This window comes from Paroedura picta, chromosome 2, assembly GCF_049243985.1.
Source record: "Paroedura picta isolate Pp20150507F chromosome 2, Ppicta_v3.0, whole genome shotgun sequence".
NCBI lineage: Eukaryota > Metazoa > Chordata > Lepidosauria > Squamata > Gekkonidae > Paroedura > Paroedura picta.
Genome location: NC_135370.1, coordinates 147,195,519 through 147,214,548, shown reverse-complemented (window position 1 = coordinate 147,214,548; position 19,030 = coordinate 147,195,519). Strand labels below are relative to the sequence as shown.

The following is a 19,030-nucleotide window of genomic DNA, read 5'->3' as shown; positions in this document are numbered from 1 at the left end:
AACCAATCTCCAACAGACAGAAATTCAATAATGGACATCAGAGAGACAATTGAAATTTCTGAAATCTTCATGAACTTATTCAGGGGTCTCAAATCCAAAATTGGTCAAAGACTTCTATCTTCCTTAGAGACAAGAAAAAATCTTGAGCAAAACCCTGAAACTTTAAGGCACCCCTCCCCACCCTGGAACTTCAACAACTGCCCGTTTATGAATTAGTTCCTACAGCATAGCCACAAGTTCAGGGTAGGGATTATCAGTTGCAGAATGTGCTAAGGAACAGTTCAGAACTGAAATAATCTCTAACAAGTAACCTTCAAAAACAATCTTAATAACTGCTGGTTGCTGGAACTATCATTGGCCCTTTATAAAACGGGGGTGCAAAACTGAGGTTGTTGATCACTCTGAGACCAGTCCCAACAACCCTGGACTGACAACCCCTCACAATGTCAAGGAAGCATTTGTAGTTAGGGTACAATGTGGCTGGAATACCTCAACAACTTTGACATCAGTCAAGGCATAATTAATTGAATATGAAAACAATGTAGTCACTTCAAAAGGTCAGTCCTCAACTTTGCATATTGTCTTGATTGACAATGCCAAATTTCAGAGTCATGAGTGCCTTCTAATCACCATATCAGAGGCCATGGAACAGGCAGCTACCTCTGTTACATTTCCCCCCACATAATTTCTGGCTTTGACAGATGAATGGCTTCAGCCTATATCATCTTGGCCAAAGATTTATGACCATCTGGACGTTTTTCTAAGTAGTGGGTAATACTTTTCCCTAATTGTCTAATGGATGACTATTCTGAAGTTTAGGGCCACTGAGGAATAGACCTTTCAATCCCAAAGAGTCAATCAGATGACCTTTTCAATCTATGAGCAAGTTGTGCAGCTCCGCACATTGTTGAACATGCATGACATTTGTGGCTACAGAGAATGGAAGAGCATGAATCAAAAGAAAGCTCTCAGAATCTTGTCTAACCTTGTATAAGGTCTGAGTTTTTCTTGGTGTCACTTGTACCAGATTGGTACAGTGAGGTACATTAAGCCCTCTAAAACTGGAAAGACTAACAAATCCAATGACCAAGAACATTGCCCCTTGGTTTAATATCTGAGGTTGTAGCATCTGTTTTGAGAGCTTTTGTCATTTCAAATTTGTCCTCCAAAAATCTTAAATCCTTACTTGGAGAAGCAGGTGAAGGGTCCCCAGATGTGTCATTAGGGAATGGCTAAAAAGCCAACTCACAGAGAGAAAAAAGACAGTACATCTCAGGTTCATGATAAGTCTGGAATGCAGGATCAGTAGGTGATCCCAAAAAATGGCCCTGGTATAAGTCCAGACCCCTGAACTGAGGATGATCTTCCCACCTCACCGAATAGGCAGGCAAAATCAAATATCTTTCAGCATGATCCTCTGGATGCCAAGTAGTGGAGGTCTGGTTCCTGCCAAGGATCCTGGCTGTCCTGGCTGTAACCCCTCATCACTAACTTTCAAGAATGATATCAGTCTCTCTAAACGTGATGATTGAGTCCTTCATGGAGTTCACAGTTGCTCTGGGCTCATTTGTGGAGTTTGGGTATAGGAGTTTTAGAATCTGTTTTGTCCTTATGCTTTGCCTAATTGTGACGTTTAGAAGGTAGCTCAGTGTTGTTTCACAGAACTTGGTCCTGGGAAGGAAGATCTTGATGTCTTAGCCTCTGGAACCACTGAAAAGGCTCTTTTCTGTGGTACAAGCAATGGAGCAGATGTAGCTTCCACTGAGACAGACTGTACTGATGAGGGTGCTGGCTTTGGTTTAGGAGCCATTGTGAGCAGAACTGTCAAGGGACTTGAACCAGATGGGACCAACTTGAATGTGCCAAAACAGTTGATTCCCACAATGCCACTTTTAGGCAGGAAGCCCCATCCAAGCATGCTTTTGCCATAAACATTTGCTATATTTCACAAGTGCTCTCCATGTGGGTTTCACCCAAACATAGAAGACATTGAGAATCTCATTTGAAGCAGACATCTCAGTGAAGCAATGAGTGTATTTGTTAAACAAGGCTTTGGCCACTATTAGGGACCACAATCCATCAAACAACACATATTCTCACCTTAAACATCAAGAAGAACACTCCAGAGTAGGAAGAAATTGCTGCCGGCCGAGGTAATCTGAAGCGGGGAGAGGGGGAGGGGCCAGCGGGCATGCCCCCTCCACATGCACTGGTGAGGGCAGGGGGTCGCCCCTGCCAACTCTGTGAGGACAGGGACAGCGCAGGTAGGGGCTGGGCAGGCCAAAAGACCTGGCGCTGGCAATTATGCACAGCACCGGCCTGCCTCAGCCTCTGCCAGCCCCCGGCATACCCAGGAAGCTGCAGAAATTCTCGCATTTGGTTAACGTGGGCCTTCCGTATCCCTGGGCTGGGACACGCCCGCGCTGGCAGCGGTGTTGAGCATTATCGGGGATTTTCCCCAAAGCGCTGCCGCCACCAGCGTGGGCATTATGGCCCATGCATAATGGGCCTAGGAGAGTACATGACAGTAAAAATAGAACTGAGGGAAGGGGACAGCAAACAAATATGCATATGCTGGGGCAGGATACGCCATTTTGCGAGTTTTTGCTAGGAATATTGTCTGCAGCAGCCTGTGCAGGCTGAGTCCCAATGTGGGGCTGCATCAAAAGACAGAAGATTAATATTTATTGACAATTAAAATTATTACTAGCAGAGTGGGCAGAGGAAAACATTGCAATTCTGAATCATAGAACGAAATTTGAGTCCAATGGCACCTATTATTATTGTTGTTGCTGCTGCTGTTGTTGCTGCTGCTGGCTCAAACAAAAGGCCCCAGCAAGTAAGGGGAAAGTCTCCCAAATCAAGGCACAGCCCGCAGTGTTGTTTTTATGAATAATGAAAATACCTGGGAACACTTCCATGAAACCCTAAGTTAACTTACCTGATTTGTCATGGATTCTCTAACTTTGCAACACCCAGTTTTATTCAAAACTATACTAATTTAAGAATTTTTCTCTAACCTTATACTTTTTGGCTTTCATTTGGATTTTTCCAAGAAGAACAAATGTGGAAGACTCAGGTTGCTTCTTCGTAGCTGTAAGTGCACACTCAATGGCCTTATTGTGATTCTGACAAAATGAGTGAACAAATGCTTCCTGAACAATGGAACATTCAAAGGATCCTGTAAAGATATTTAAAGAAAATATATAATGGCTCAAGGTTTGCACTCTGCTGTATCAATGCAGATATAACATATAGAAATAGTAAATGCATAATTTTTGAAAAGTGAACCAAATCTTCATATTACAGTCCTCCTTTACAAACTTCCTCCGCCGGTGCAGAATTTCAACAGCCACTGGAAAACTGTATGCCTGAATTTGATGTCTGCAAACTTCACACAAGTTTGTTTTTAAATATGTGACTTCCTTCTAACAGGTTGGACTTTCCTGAAATGCAAACGCTGATATACTCCAGCTTTCTGGAACTTTATAAGAACTAACAGCATTGAGACCTAACATAACACACCCTTCTCCACATGTCTATTCCCATCTTATTGACCAGATATGTTCTGGAAGTTCCATGCTTGGGTGCATGTGGGTCCAGTGCAGACTCCAACAGTGGTGCATAATGAGAAGGGACCCTTCTCTGCACCATATTTCCAGTCTAAAATGACTGTGGGGATGCACTATTTGTCCGATGGGGGAAAATTCCACATAGCTTGTCCGTACACATAAGTTTCTACAGTGGAGCAAATAGTACCACAAGACATACCTTGGGTGTGCTTAAAGCAGTTCTCTGAATCCCAGTCACCATTTCTAGGGATGTATATTTTTTAATTAACAAATGGGAGGGGATTCCCAAATAAGACTGAGTGACAGAGTAAAGCGGGACTTGAAATGTTTTTCCTGTCTCCTCACTGCTGGTTTGGGAAGGGGTTTCTTGATTCTATGTAGGCGGGTTCCCATCTAGGGTTGCTAACCTTCAGGTGGTGACTGGAGATTTCCTGGGCTTACAACTGATCTCCAGTCAGCAGAAATCAGTTTACCTGGAGAATATGGCCACTTTGGAAGGTGGACTCAGCATTATACCAAATTGAAGCCCCACTCCAAACCCTCCCCACTCCCCCCACCCCAATATTCCCAGGTCCTTCCCAATCCAGAGCTGGCAACCCTATTCCAAGAATCTCTCTTCTTTCAAACTGCAGTCTTTGAGACAACAAGTAATTCCTTTACCTGTTTCCACCAGTATTCATGTTGCTCTTGCACTAATTAATGAAATTTTATTCTATCCCTTGAGGTACCTAAATGCAATCTCTATCACAACACCTATATGCCTTTGATTGCCAAAAGCAATGACTGATCTGTTCTGCTGCCTGCTTGCTTTGAGTAGCTAGATTAAAGATTCTGCTTTCCCACTGCGCCCTAGCGCTTCCTTCAATATCCTCTGTGCACTGTGTAACTCTGCCAGCCAAATGCTACCCCTGTGCCTCCTTTGAAACCTTGCCTGTCGTCTTGGAGTTCAAGGAAGAATTTCATTTGCCTATAAACCTGGTACTCTTTCTCCTAGCTACCTCCTCTCCTAGCAAAGAGATTTGGTCTCTGAGATTTTTCACTGTAGCTGAATGAAAGACAAGACACTGTAGCCAGAAATGTGTTTCTGAAACAAAAAACTGAATGTATAAAATGAAACAAAATCAACAGTTTTTGAAACTCAATACAAACATTCATGTCCAGAAGCATTTCAAAGTTCATCTGTGCCCAAACAGGAAAAAGACTGTACCTTGGCCCATTTCTGCTACTTGGCGGACACAGAAACTTGCCAGTTCATAATTATTCATGTCTAGCAAATATTGTCCCCTGTAATGACACAAAGAACAGAAGTTAATTGTTCAGAATATCTAAAAGTACCTTAATAATAACAGTTACATATTATAGTCAATAAACAACTAAAAACATTTGCACTGTATTCACTGTCATGCATCCACACTAACTATACTGCCAAAATACATGGCACTTTTTCATAAGTAAACATTTTATTTATATATTTATTTATTATATTTATATATTGCACTCCCCGGAGGCTCAGGGTGGTTGATATGATAAATATTGCACCTGATTCTATTGTTCAAACACCTTTCTTTACAATTAAGTAGAAGATCATCTAGCCTAAATCAACCCAAAAAAATCCCATTCCTTTTCATTCACTCAGACTCTTTGAAAAATTGTACCATATATATTTATATACTTAGAAATCTTTGTACATTTTTCACTAGATACCATTTTGGTCAATGATGAGAATGATACTGAAGTAGTGTCCCCCTCCTGCACAAAAGCTAAAAGGATACAAACAGTGATTTCAAGCTAACAATTTACTAGTAAGGTCAGCTTGGTATAGTGGTTAGGAGTGCAGACCTCAAGTCTGGCAAGCCGGGTTTGATTCCCTGCTCCCCCACACGCAGTCAGCTGGGTGACCTTGGGCTCCCCATAGCACTGATAAAGCTGTTCTGACCGAGCAGTAATATCAGGAACCAATGTTTCATCTAGTATAAAAAAATTACTACAGGCTGATAGTGACTGAGGTGCCTGTAAAACAACTGTTGGCAGGAGAAGGGCAGAGGAAAGACAGGGAGATTTTCCTCCATTTCCCCTTCCTCTCCGTGTCTGGCATTCAAGTCACTAAACTGTTTTCAGCACCGAAGGGGGGGGTAAACTTGCTTTCTGCATCCTTAAGGTTCCAACTTCCAAGCCGCTGCAGAAGCTTTAGTTGAGCCTAGAAGATAACTGTGCTGCTCCAGCCCTGGTAAAGGATTAGGAAAAGCAAGCAGCCCCATCTCCATGCCACCAATAGTCACTTGCAGCATGAGGACAGCATGTGTAATGCCAGCATGGTGTAGTGGTTAAGAGTGGTGGCCTCTAATCTAGAACACTGGGTTTGATTCCTCACTCCTCCACATGCAACCATCTGGGTGACCTTGGGCCAGTCACAGCCCCCCACAGCAGTTCTCACAGAGCTCTCCTCCCTCACAGGGTGTCTGTTGTGGGGAGAGGAAGAGAAGGCAATTGTAAGCCTCTTTGAGACTCCTTCACGCAGTGAAAAGTGGGGTATAAAAACCAACTCTTCTTCTAAATCTTAATCCACAAGAGTTGGAGGATTATTTTCATTCCCCCTCTCCCAGATACATACACCCTTCTATGCAGAAGCCTCCTGTTAGTAATTCAAATGAACAGAGGTTTACTGACACGTTATACTAGAAAAATGAGAAAGTGGATTAAAAAAACAGAAAGAAAAGCTGGAGAAATGCACAGCTACAACCTGACAAGAGTTCCATACCTTATTAAGCATAAATGGGGTGAATTCGGCTGGAGATGAATAGCTCTAGTTACATCTCTCAATGCCTCCTTTAACTTATGAATCTGTTATTTGGGAAGGAAAAGAGTTCATTATTCCTAGCTTCCTAGTCCTGTTTTCTGCATTCTCCTACAGAAAGAACTTATTTTTTTAAATATATGGTGCCAAACGAGAGGTAATGCCAAAATATGACCATTATGTAAACATGCAGTAGATGTAAAATGTACATGTGCCTGGCTGCCACATTATTCTAAATTTTTCCACCAACCCTATTGCAATAATGCAGTAGGATATTGTAGATCTGGAAAAAGTACAGAGGAGGACAACAAAGATGAGAAAGGGCTGGAGAGTCTGGAACTTTTCAGTTTAGAAAAGAGATAACTAAGGGGGAACAGGATAGTAATTTATGAAATTATACCTGGGTCAGAGAGAGTTGACAGAGAGAAATTTTCCTCCCTCTCCCAAAATACCAGAAATCAATGAATCATAGAATCATAGAGTTGGAAGGGATCATACAGGCCATCTAGTCCAACCCCCTGCTCTACGCAGGATCAGCCCTAAGCATCCTAATGGCATTCAATGAAGCTGATGGTCAGTTGTTCAGGACTAACAAAAGGAAATACTACTTTATACAGAGTAATTAAAATGTGTAACTTGCTGCCAGAGAATGTAGGCCTGTCATGCACGGGTGTATTCTCTTGCTTTTGCTGTGCATCTCCATTGGGTTTTCTTTTCATTCTACATTAATTTTATTTATTTATTTATTTGTTTGTTTGTTTGTTTGTTTGTTTATTCCGTCCTTCCCTACGGCTCTGGACAGCTCTGGGCAGAAAACATTTCAGAACATTTACATGGAACAGTATAAGTATCAATATAACAATACTGTAACAACGATAACATACCAACTAGAACTAAAACAGTATACTAGAACAATAACTTTGACACTCCCTTGGTAGGTTCGACCTCTCAGTCTGGGGGGGGGGGAGGACCTGTAAATGTTATGGGTCAGTCAGCCTCAAACAAATTCCTGGTAGAAGAGCTCCTTTTTGCAGGCCCTGCAGAACTGTGGAAGTTCCAGCAGGGCCCTGATCTCTTTGGGGAGCTCATTCCACCAGGTGGGGGCCAGGACTGAAAAGGCCCTGGTCCTTGTTGAGATCCGACGTGCCTCTTTAGGGCCAGGGATCCACAGCCAGTTGGAAGTGGCAGAGCGTAGAGCTCTTCTGGGGATATAGGCAGGGAGGCGGTCTCACAGATACACTGGGCCCAGATCATGTACGGCCTTAAAGGTGATTACCAAAACTTTAAGCTTAATCCAGAATTCAACTGGGAGCCAGTCGAGTTCTTGGAGTACCGGCTGGATGTGAGATCTCCATGATTTCTTAGTGAGAATCCTGGCTGCGGTGTTCTGCACCAGTTGTAGTTTCCGGATCAAGGATAAGGGTAGGCCTACGTAGAGCGAGTTGCAGAAGTCCAGTCTGGAGGTGACCATCGCATGGATCACTGTGGCTAGGTGCTCTGGTTCCAGGTAGGGCGCTAGTAGTTTGGCTTGGCGGAGGTGGTAAAATGCCAGCCGTGCTACCTTTGTGACCTGGGTTAGGGTCCATTGTAAGGGAAGCATCCAGAATCACACCCAGGTTCCTAGCAGAGTGAGTCGCTAGGAGCTGCACACCATCCAGGGTGGGCAGGCGCGTTTCCTCCCATGGTCCCTTCCTACCCAACCACAGGACCTCCGTATTTGCAGGGTTGAGCTTCCAATGACTCCGCTTGATCCATTTCATCACTGCTTTCAGGCATCTGGCTAAATATTCTGGGGGGGAGTCAAGGCGGTCAAGGAGGAAGAGCTGGGTGTCATCTACATATTGGTGGCAACCCAGCCCAAACCTCCACATTAGCTGAGCAAGAAGGCGCATGAAGATATTAAATAGGAGAGAGGATTGCTCTTTGTGAGACTCCACATGTGAGCTGGTGATGGCAAGATACTCTCTCTTCTATTGCTAACCTCTGTCCGTGACCCTGGAGGAAGGAGATCAGCCATATCCCAGTGTCAGCAAGGCGGTGAGCTAGGAGCTCATGATTGACTGTGTCAAATGCTGCTCACAGGTCTAGCTGGCGGTGGAGGTCGTCCATCAAGGCGACTAGCACTGTCTCCACCCCATGGCCAGTCCGGAAGCCCGACTGAAATGTGTCAAGGGCTGAAGTTTCCTCCAGGAATGCTGATATTTGGCCCGCAGCAGCCCTTTCAATCAACTTCCCCAGAAACGCCAGATGCAAGATAGGGAGGTAGTTGTCAGGCTCCTGCAGAGCCAAGGAAGTTTTTTTGAGCAACGGGCGTACCACTGCCTCTTTTAATCTTTAAATTTTCCCCCCTTCATCATTCAGTTTGCTTTCCAGGTGTTATTTCCACAGGTTTTGTGCCATTTTCCCCTTCTTTTGCTTCCCAGACTAAGGTAATTAAAAAGTGTACGTAGTCCCACAGATTCCCCCCCCAGACTCCGCTTTACTGGACCTCAAAGGTCATTCTCCTGCCCACACTGAGGTTGTTCCAGCTACTTTGCACCTTCTGATCATTACTCAGTGTGCAAGCTCCATTGATTACTTTTTCCCTCATTGTTTTACATTTTTTAAAAAATTACAAGTGGCATGTCTATCACTATTTGTCAATCACTGTGGGGGAGGACATTTGGGGGGGAACCCTGCTTCTCTGGCAACTCTCTAAGAAGCCTCTCCACAAACTGTGCAACTGACAGTAAGAAGAGGAAAATACCAACAATGGAAGAGGGTATCTTTGGGAAATCAAGTATTTGAAAGGGAATCTGGTCTCTCTTTTTTCCTGTTGGTTAAGAGAGAAAGAAATCCTGAAGCATGGCTCTGGCCACAACCTCCCCATCAGGATTTTAGTCAAGAGCATAAATTATGTCTAAATTTTATTTTTTGTATTTATTTTATGTTGTTACTATCCCTGTTCTCTGTCATTCTTTGCTTTGATTAAAACGTAGAAAGACAATTTGCCCAAGGACCAAATTTATTTTTGTTGGGACGCATATCCTAAATTAATATTCCCTGAGCCCCCGGGTGGGCGGTATATAAATAAAATAAAATAAAATAAAATAAAATAAAATAAAATAAAATAAAATAAAATAAAATAAAATAAAATAAAATAAAATAAAATAAAATAAAATAAAATAAAATAAAATAAAATAAAATAAAATAAAAATACTTTCCTTTGTAGTGAGCCAGTGGCTTACAGCTCACTCAGGTAACCAGACCTTCAGCTAACAGCTGGGTATCTTTAGACTTCACTACTGTACTTCCATGAAAGGGCAAATCTGTGACTAATTTCAATGGTTACTAAATTAACAACAAGTAGTAATGGAGATTACAAATATGCATCTCCATAGGATTCTTCCTCTGACAGTAATGCGAATCTAATATGTTAGCACTATCTCAGGGATACAGCAGAAAGCAGCAGGCTAAGAATTGTGATTTAACCACTAGCTAATAAGCAACAGGGGATTAGCCTCCTTCTGCCACCAGTACAGACATCTGGTGTATCAGATGGAGAATTTACAGAAGATGAAAAGAGACAGGCAAACGGTTAAGGATAAGATCGTATGTAGCATTAGAAATGTTTCTGTTTCCAACTATTAAAAAGATAAAGGGAGATAACAACTGACAGTTATTCTTAATTCATAAGTAAAGGTATTATACTAAGTTTGAATAACTTTCTGAAAACTCAAAAACCTAATTTAACTCACCTTGGTAAAATAAGCAAAAGTGATTAACAGGGAATTTATTTTTTTAACTTTTAAGGAATGACCATCATTTATCTAAACCTGTTTTTCATGGTGATTGTAAAATCCTTTAAAGAATGCATTCAGCATAATCGCCTTGTTTCATTGTTAGATTACTTCTGTTTGATAAATATTTGATATGTCATCATAGTGGTTTTAATGTTAGCATCTTTCTATGATCATGCTTTAAGACTGATCATACTTTTAAGAAGCCATATGTGTGTACATCGTTCTGAACTCTGACTAGATTCCCAATAAATTTGTAATCTATACCTTTTACCATAAACTTCCAATTGCTATCAAGTGCACTCATCATTGAATTCAGTGTTATTTCAGTGTAGCATGCACAGTGATCACATAAAAAGAGATGAAATTTTATTATAAATAACAGAACAATGCTCTTTCCACTCAAATAGAAGTTCCTAGCTTTCTACTATCTAATTAACCCTACAAAAATAACCTTCCGTGTCTATACCACAGATGCATACAATGATGTGATGTGTTTCATATATCCAAATCCATCTGAAACCATTACGATGTGGAACTGAAGGAAACACCTTGGAACACCCAGGAGTGATTTGGTTGGGATTTGAAGCACTACTCTGAGTTATAGTTTAGATATTTTCTAGTAGAGCCTCTTGTGGGTAGAGCCTCTTGTGGCGCAGAGTGGTAAGGCAGCTGACATGCAGTCTAAAATAGGGTTGTGCGAATCGCACAACCCTAGTCTAAAAGCTCTGCCCATGAGGCTGGGAGTTCGATCCCAGCAGCCAGCTCAAGGTTGACTCAGCCTTCCAGCCTTCCAAGGTCGGTAAAATGAGTACACAGCTTGCTGGGGGGTAAACGGTAATGACTGGGGAAGGCACTGGCAAACCACCCCGTATTGAGTCTGCCATGAAAACGCTAGAGAGCGTCACCCCAAGGGTCAGACATGACTCGGTGCTTGCACAGGGGATACCTTTACCATTTACCTAATTGATAGTACTCATAAAGAAGTAATTGGAAGAGTTGTACATAATGGTGCCACCTATTTTGCTGTTTGTCATTTTAGGAAATACCTTATGATATGCTTGAGCTCTGCACATATATGGTCTAGTATCTAAAGGATCAACATGAATGGCATTAGTGAACTGTCCAATAGCTTCAAAATAACGATCCAAATGTAGCAACATGATCAGTCCAATGTTTATATAAGGTAAAGTAAGACACCTAAAATGGAGACAAAAACACATGCACATTTAATCCAACGAACATGAAATAACATGTTTTTAAGCAGACTTACTGCTGATAACATTCTGTAACAGACCCATACACACGCAAACTATGTATCAATGCAAAATTTCTTCTCCTCATCCACCCCCACAGCATCTCATGACTTTGCATGTTTTCCTTCTTTTTCTAAACTTATTGGAAACAAGCCGCAGCAAAAAAGGGGAACATTAGTGATCCCTTGCTGAGGGCCATTGGAGGCCCTACGGCAGGTTGGGGCTGGGAGGGGACAGCGTCATGCATAAGTGGGGATTAGCTCCACTGCCATGCCGCCACCAGCCCAGCCTTTCCTCCTTGTGCATTATCGGCCATAGTTTTCTGGACCATCTGCCTGAACTGAAGTAAAAGAAGTTGCTTTCTGGCAGTCCTCTGAAAGCCAATTCCAGAAGGTGACATTGCCCCACTCCATAAGTTACCTGTGGTATTCTACAAGGTTCAGTACTATCACATATGCAGTTTAACATTTACACACGGTATTAGGAAATGCTATGTGCCCCATGAAACATATTTGCTACCAGACTTTCTTGACAAATAGTAAGTCTTCACTGAAAAAAACTGAACTGGTGAGAGTTGTCTTAATTTTTCATTAAATATATTTTCTGAATTGATCTTCTAAGATTGCCTCAGGGGCTCTTGTGACAAAGGGCAAGAAGTAAACAAAGCATATAACAAAGTAAAGTGAAAAGGCACACCTGTCCAAAGCCACCACATTTTCAAAATCACAAGTTGCCAGCAACCACTGTTTCATTTCTGTATATAAAATGCCACGATGAATGAAACAACTAAGATTCTCATAATCATCATTGAGTAGAACTGGAGTGGGGAAAATCAGATGTTTAGTTTTGTTGGATATGCATGTCACTAACTGCATCTTTTAAAAGAAACACATTTATTTCAAAGTATGTTTATGACTGTATTTTATTACATTTCTTTCCATTATACTTTATTTATTGCTCTGGTACTAATCACAACCTCTTTTCAGAATGTTTCTCATTTGAATAAATCAAGTTCCACTATACTCACCAAATAAATTTGACATGAAGAGGGAAAAAAAACCCTCGAGCATATTTGGGGAAAAAGAGATGGCCTTGAAAAACTGGTATGGGTTTGTAAAGCAACTCACGTTTTAGAAAATAACCTTCTCCGTCATCACATTATTGTGATTTCTATTATGAATAGGTGGATATGCCCAAATCCAACTTTAAAATATCTTAAAGAAAAAATCCTCTTTAACACTGAAGAAGGAGATGGATGGTTATAGAAATAAAAATGCAGTTTTAATTTCACAAAAAACAATAAAATGAAATTGAGGGCTAAAGTACATGTGACAACATACTACAGCACCATTTAGAAGTCATTTTCAAATGCCTCAGTTAGCCCATATAACACAGTGCTCTCCCCCCCCCCATGCCTTTTAAAATGCTGAACCAGTCACATGGGTGTGTAGCCATTTTGGCAATTGATAAGGTGCTTTGTGGAAGGGGGGGAGAGAAGAGCTTCTTAAGCCCAGTGTGCTGTGTGTCTGCAGCATTTTTAAATGACTTCAAAATGGCAGCAGTGTCCCAGTCATCAGAATGCTATGATGTCTGGTTTGGTCACAGAAGGATGGAAAATTATCATGCATTTACATTCTCAGTGGTTGTGGGATGGGCCAGTTTTAATTTGTAGGATGTGTATCCTCTTTGTAACAGGCAAATGTTCTCCTTGCAATGAGGCCACCAAAGGGAGGAGTTTCCTACTAAACCAAGTGTAGAAAAGTACATTCCAAAACTGTACTCCTTAAACACAAATCAGAAATAATAATCTTGTACAATAACTTGACATTCAAGTCACACTGTCAATATTTTACTTTAAATAATGTAATTTTAAGTCTATTGTAATCCACTCTGCGTTTAATTAATTAATTAAAGGAAAATGTGCTTTTGGAGCACTTTGCTCATTCCATCTTTAAAGTATTTCTGGATGGCGCCAGTTGCTGTTGTGAATTGCTGCCACATACAAAGTCTATGATGTTTTGCTACTGCTGCTTTCAGAAGAAAGAGCATTTCCAGCTAGTGTGTAACACCAGGGCACATGGGAAGCCATCTGAAGCTGTATCAGTGCTGGTAGAGACACGGGCAGGTGTCAGCAGACCCATAGTTTGTATCTGGCCAGAAAGTCATTGCCTATGCTGGGGCAGGAGCCAGATTTTTGTGAGAGCCACAGAGGAGAGGAGGCACAGGAGGTTGTGTGGGTCCTCCCCCACAGCTTCCAGATGGTAAGCAGTTGCTGGGTGTCGAATTAAGTTTTCCTGCCTCAGGAACAAAAACATCCCGCTTTATTTGGAAGCTTTCCAAATACTAATTGTGAGGTTGCCAGGGCTTTCCTTTTTAAGTCAGACAAAAAAGAACACCCATTGCTTCAACTTAGGGGGGGGCAGTCATGACTCAGCTGTTGGTAGTGGGGCAGGGTTACCAAGCCATAGAGGAGCCTGGAAAGATTCTCCTCAGGTGACTGCTTTAGTGTTAGTGTACAGTGATAAGAAAGGAGGAGGTGGAAAGGAAAGAGACACACAGGGACAAGGCATGTAGATACCATTTACAGCACACCTCAGCTTTGCTTATTTCTGCTCTCACAGCAGAGATGGCTTTTGCTAACCTTGTGTGGAAATGACCCAGGACCTGTGAGAAGTCTGTCCCCAGAGTTTCATTGCCCAGAAGAGTTTACACTTGCCACAAATCACACTTTCCCTGTCCTAACATTATTGTAGAAGAAGACATAAATACAGCAGAGAGATAAGACAAATACTAAAATCAAAATGATCATGACATACTTGCCAGCTCAGAGTATTAAGTATGGCATTGTCAATATCAGTACAATAACATATTCTAAACAGCTACTGAAAGTTGCCATTATGAATAGAGACCTTTATGCCAATAAAAGATTACTGACTGAATAGAGGCCAGCAGCTAAATTCAGCTTCTAGTGCTAAATACATACTGATCAGATTTCCTGTCACCCATGACAGGACTTTCCAATGTCTGAGGAAAACTGAGGAATACATAATGATTAAGCCTCATTGTGAATGTTCGTTTAAAACTGCAATAATCATAGAAGAAATTTAGACTGTATGTAAAAATCAATGTATAATACCAGAAATACTGAAGTCCTGAAGAGCTTGTTTTGGATCAATCTTTCTCAAAATACAACCTCTGTAGTAAAATGCCAGCCAATTGCAAGGGTCCAAGTGAATTGCAGCAGAGAAATCAACAGCTGCCTTTTTGTATTCCTCTTGTTTAAAATATGCTCTTCCTCGAAAAGTTCTAGAAAGAAAATGCATTTTTAGAAGAATGAATTTGTGTGCCAATGCATGTAAACAGCACTTAAATCAATTCAGGTTTGTAATCCTAAATTAACATTAGTGTGTGTTGTGTTTAGGGTACAGATTCAAAAAACAAAGGTTTATTAGTGGGCTGATGGCTGGGGGGGCAGGGTTGCCTTTCCTGAGTCCCCAACCAGGCCAAGCCAGTCTACAAGGTGAAGAGACTGGCCTAGCTGTGCTCAAGTGCCACTCAGAAAAGAAGCAGGTTTTACAGAATCAAAATCACACAGAGCTAGAAGAGACCACAAAGGGCCATCCAGTCCACTCCCTCACCTTCTAAAAAGGTAAAGGTATCCCCTGTGCAAGCACCGGGTCATGTCTGACCCTTGGGGTGACGCCCTCTAGCGTTTTCATGGCAGACTCAATACAGGGTGGTTTGCCAGTGCCTTCCCCAGTCATTACCATTTACCCCCCCCCCAGCAAGCTGGGTACTCATTTTACCGACCTCGGAAGGATGGAAGGCTGAGTCAACCTTGAGCCGGCTGCTGGGATTGAACTCCCAGCCTCATGGGCAAAGCTTTCAAACTGCATGTATGCTGTCTTACCACTCTGCGCCACAAGAGGCTCTTTTACACCTCACCTTCTACAGAACTTAAAAAACACACACTCCTGACAGGTGCTCATCCAATCTGCTCCTAAGAACTTCCAACCCTCTGAAGCATCCAATCTACTCCTAAAAACACCACCCTCTGTCTGAGGTACCATATTCTATCTACAAACAGCCCTCACTATCAGAAAATCCTTACTAATATTTTCCTGTAATTTGAATCCATTGATCCTAGTCCTTGTCTCTAAAGCTATAGTAAACAAGTTGGCTCCCTCTTCAACATGTCTACCTTTTATGTAATTAAACATAGCTATCATATCAGTCGATGCGAACTTAAATGGACTCCGGGGAATGGTAGAGGACAGAAAGGCCTGGAGGATCATTGCCCATGGGGTTGCGATGGGTCGGATATGACTTCACACCTAACAACAACAACATCATATCACCAGTTGTCTTCCTCTTTTCCAGGGTACACATACCCAACTCTTTCAGTCTTGCCTCATAGGGCAGGGATTCCAATCCCTCAACCATCCTAGTCACCCTTCACTGAACACATTTGAACTTGTCAATATCCTTCTTGAATTGCGGTGCCCAGAACTGGACACAATATTCCAAATGAGGTCTAACCAATGTGGAATAGAGAGGCATTAAACTTCCCTTCGTCTAGATTCTATGGTCCTAGTAATGCAATTTAATGTCATATTAAGATATGAGAGCTAGGTTGATGTACTGGTTAGGACTGCAGACTTCTAATCTGGCAAGCCAGGTTCAATTCTGCACTCCCCCACATGCAGCCAGCTGGGAGACCTTGGGCTCACCATGGCACTGATAAAGCTGTTCTGACCGAGCAGTGATATCAGGTTTCTCTCAGCCTCACCCACCTCACAAGGTGTCTGTTGTGTGGAAAGGAAAGGGAAGACGACTGTAAGCCAGTTTGAGCCTCTTTCAGGTAGAGAAAAGCGGCATATAAGAACCAACTCTTCTTCATATTAGCCTTCTTAGCTGCCATATGCACAGTTGGCTCACATTATTCTCCACCAGAACTCCTAAATTCTGGCTCACATTATTCTCCACCAGAACTCCTGGAGTGTACGCTACTCCCCTATCCTTTCCTCTTCACCTCTTTGATAATTGGGGGAGGGATGGGATTTTTAGCCGTCATGTTAGTAGATGGATGTTTTAATGGGAATTTTAATGGGATTAGTTGTTGTGACTCGCCTTGATCCTGTCGGGAGAGGCGGGAAATAAATCTAATAATAATAATAATAATAATAATAAATCCCTTGTACATGTACTACTATTAAGCCAAGTATCCACCATCTTATATTTATGCAACACATTTTATTACGCAAATGTAAAAAACCCACAGAAATCTACTTGGACCTAGCCTTCCAAAATTTAAACATTAGGTTAAAGCATTTTTTATTCACCCAGACTTTGGATTTATTTTGTTGTATGTATAGATTCAGGTGAGTAGCCATCTTGGTCTGAAACAGCAGAACAAAATTTGAGTCGAATGGTACCTTTAAGACCAACAAAATTATATTTTGGGTATAAGCTTTAATGTGCATGCACATTTTTTCAGACACTTCTTCAGATTGGTATCTGGTATTTGGTATACATGGACACATGTATCTGGTATACATGCACACAAAATCTTATACCCTAATTAATATACTTCAAAAGTCTTAAAGTGCCACTGGGCTCACATTTCGTCTTTTTGTATGCAAGTTTGCTTTGAGTTCTTTATGGATAATTTTCTTTTCCTTCCTCACGCTTCTCTGGATTTAGAGCCAGTGGTTAAGAGTAGCAGCTTCCAGTTGATGAGCTGGGTTTGATTCCCTACTCCTCCACATACAACCAGCTGGGTGACCTTAAACTAGTCACAGTCCTGTGAGAAGCAGTTCTCACAGTTTTTCTCAGAACTCTCTTAGCCCCGCCTGCCTCACAGGTGGGGAGGGGAAAAGAAAGTGTTTGTAAGTCACTTTAAGACTCCTTCAGGCAGTGAAAAGTAGAATATAAAACAAACTTCTTAATTTAGGGCATTTTTCCCTACTGAATTATTATTTATATATATTGATGATATTATTCACTAGAACTTTGTAACAGTACTTTGTTTTTGTTAGCCACCATGGCAACCTTTGGCTGAAAAATAAATACATTTTTAATTTAGAAAAAATATTTATACCCACTCACTAGAGGACAAAGACCTTTTTCTCATTCTCTATAGTCTTTATGACACTGTTAAAAGCAATATTACTACTTAATTATTTAATATAATTTTTGAATGACAATTGCTTCAATTCTAATATAATGTATTTTTACCTTGCCTCTGCATTATCTGGATTTATTTTAATCACATCTGTAAAATTATTAATGGCAATCGACCAATTTGATTTGTTAAAGTAATATAATCCATGCTTCATAAGTGCATCTGTTCTTCGAGGGTTATAGTAAATGCTCTATATTGAAAATAAAGTACAGAAACAGTTATGTTATATTTGTATTTGTAAGAATTATGTAAAAGAACAATACCATTTAAAATAAATCATGTCTTGAAACCAATCTGTATTTAAGTTTTTAAACAGTCCATTAACTATCTGAAGTAATTAAATATATCAGCTTCATTTATATAGTTAAAACATCACAAAAGTGAGACTTTATTTTATTTTCCATTCTGCTACATGAAATAGTCTGTGGGCCCTTAACCCTCTTCCATTTCACCAATAAATGTTGAGCTGGTCAAATCATGCTACCAATTACTATTTCTTCTTGCCATGTTTATTCATGCTGTATCTAAGGCGAAAATATTTCTCTCAGCTAGCTACCAATATAAACCTGTATCCATATTTTTTTTGAGCAGAGTCTCATATGTTCAGGTACTCATTCAGCACTTGAGAATCTAACTTACATTCCAACCCACATCTATATATTAAGGGCCATGTTAGCTGCTTGAAAATGGCACTTTCATGCTAGGTGGATAGCTAAAGCGAATGCTCTCATTCCAAGAGCTATTTTAGATATCCTTGATGACATGAATATGCACAATGTATCTTTTCTTTAAACAAATCACAAACTGCTTTGGAAAGGGAGGAGTTTTCTCCCCACTCAGTAATATTTCATTGTTGTGCAAGCTTCTCCGTATTGGAATATGTAAGATTTGTAGTGTGCATGATTCAAAGGCATATGGAAAATATCCTATAGGATAGCGGTCCACAACCTTTGTCAGGCTGCGGACCGCTGCGCCGGGGTGCGGGGAGAGGGCAACCCGGGGCCCCGCACACGCGCGGAAGCCCTGGTGCAAACACACATCCGCGCATGTGTGTTTGCGTTGCCGGCATGCCGGTGGCCGCGGCTCCCTCTCCCCACCCCTCCAGGCTGCAAGGAAATTGGCCGCCGAAGCAGCCGATTAGCTTGCGGACCGGCAAGCTTCTCTTCCCGCCCCCTCCCAAAGCCAGAAGCTTGCTGGGCTGCAAGCGAATTGGCTGCTTCGGCGACCAATTTGCTCATGGCCTGGTGAGCTTCTCGCTGTGGGGGGCGGGAAGAGGGAGCCGCGGCCCGGCGCCAAGGCCTCTGCGGCCCAGCACTGGGCCATGGCCCGGGGGTTGGGGACCACTGCTATAGGGGACATCAGAGGAGGTATGTAGCTAGCATATTTAGATTAGGAACTTCCTGATGTTTTTTTCAAATAATCTCCTATGCCCTGATTAGCTCAAC

At 41.7% G+C, this 19,030-nt stretch overlaps 1 protein-coding gene across 4 annotated transcripts in view; it reads right to left on the bottom strand.

Moving 5' to 3' along the window:
• Window positions 1-19,030, bottom strand: part of TTC6 (tetratricopeptide repeat domain 6) — a 95,905-nt gene that overhangs the window by 32,508 nt on the left and 44,367 nt on the right. For 3 of the 4 annotated variants that reach the window (XM_077323156.1, XM_077323158.1, XM_077323157.1), the window contains exons 18-24: window positions 17,639-17,775; window positions 14,538-14,707; window positions 12,098-12,218; window positions 11,195-11,345; window positions 6,331-6,413; window positions 4,780-4,856; window positions 3,021-3,181 (exon numbers count right to left, since the gene is read on the bottom strand). In XM_077323156.1, coding sequence (XP_077179271.1) covers window positions 3,021-3,181; window positions 4,780-4,856; window positions 6,331-6,413; window positions 11,195-11,345; window positions 12,098-12,218; window positions 14,538-14,707; window positions 17,639-17,775 — 900 coding nt within the window. The remainder of the gene's footprint in view (window positions 1-3,020; window positions 3,182-4,779; window positions 4,857-6,330; window positions 6,414-11,194; window positions 11,346-12,097; window positions 12,219-14,537; window positions 14,708-17,638; window positions 17,776-19,030) is intronic. The other variant, XM_077323159.1, reaches the window with a different exon arrangement.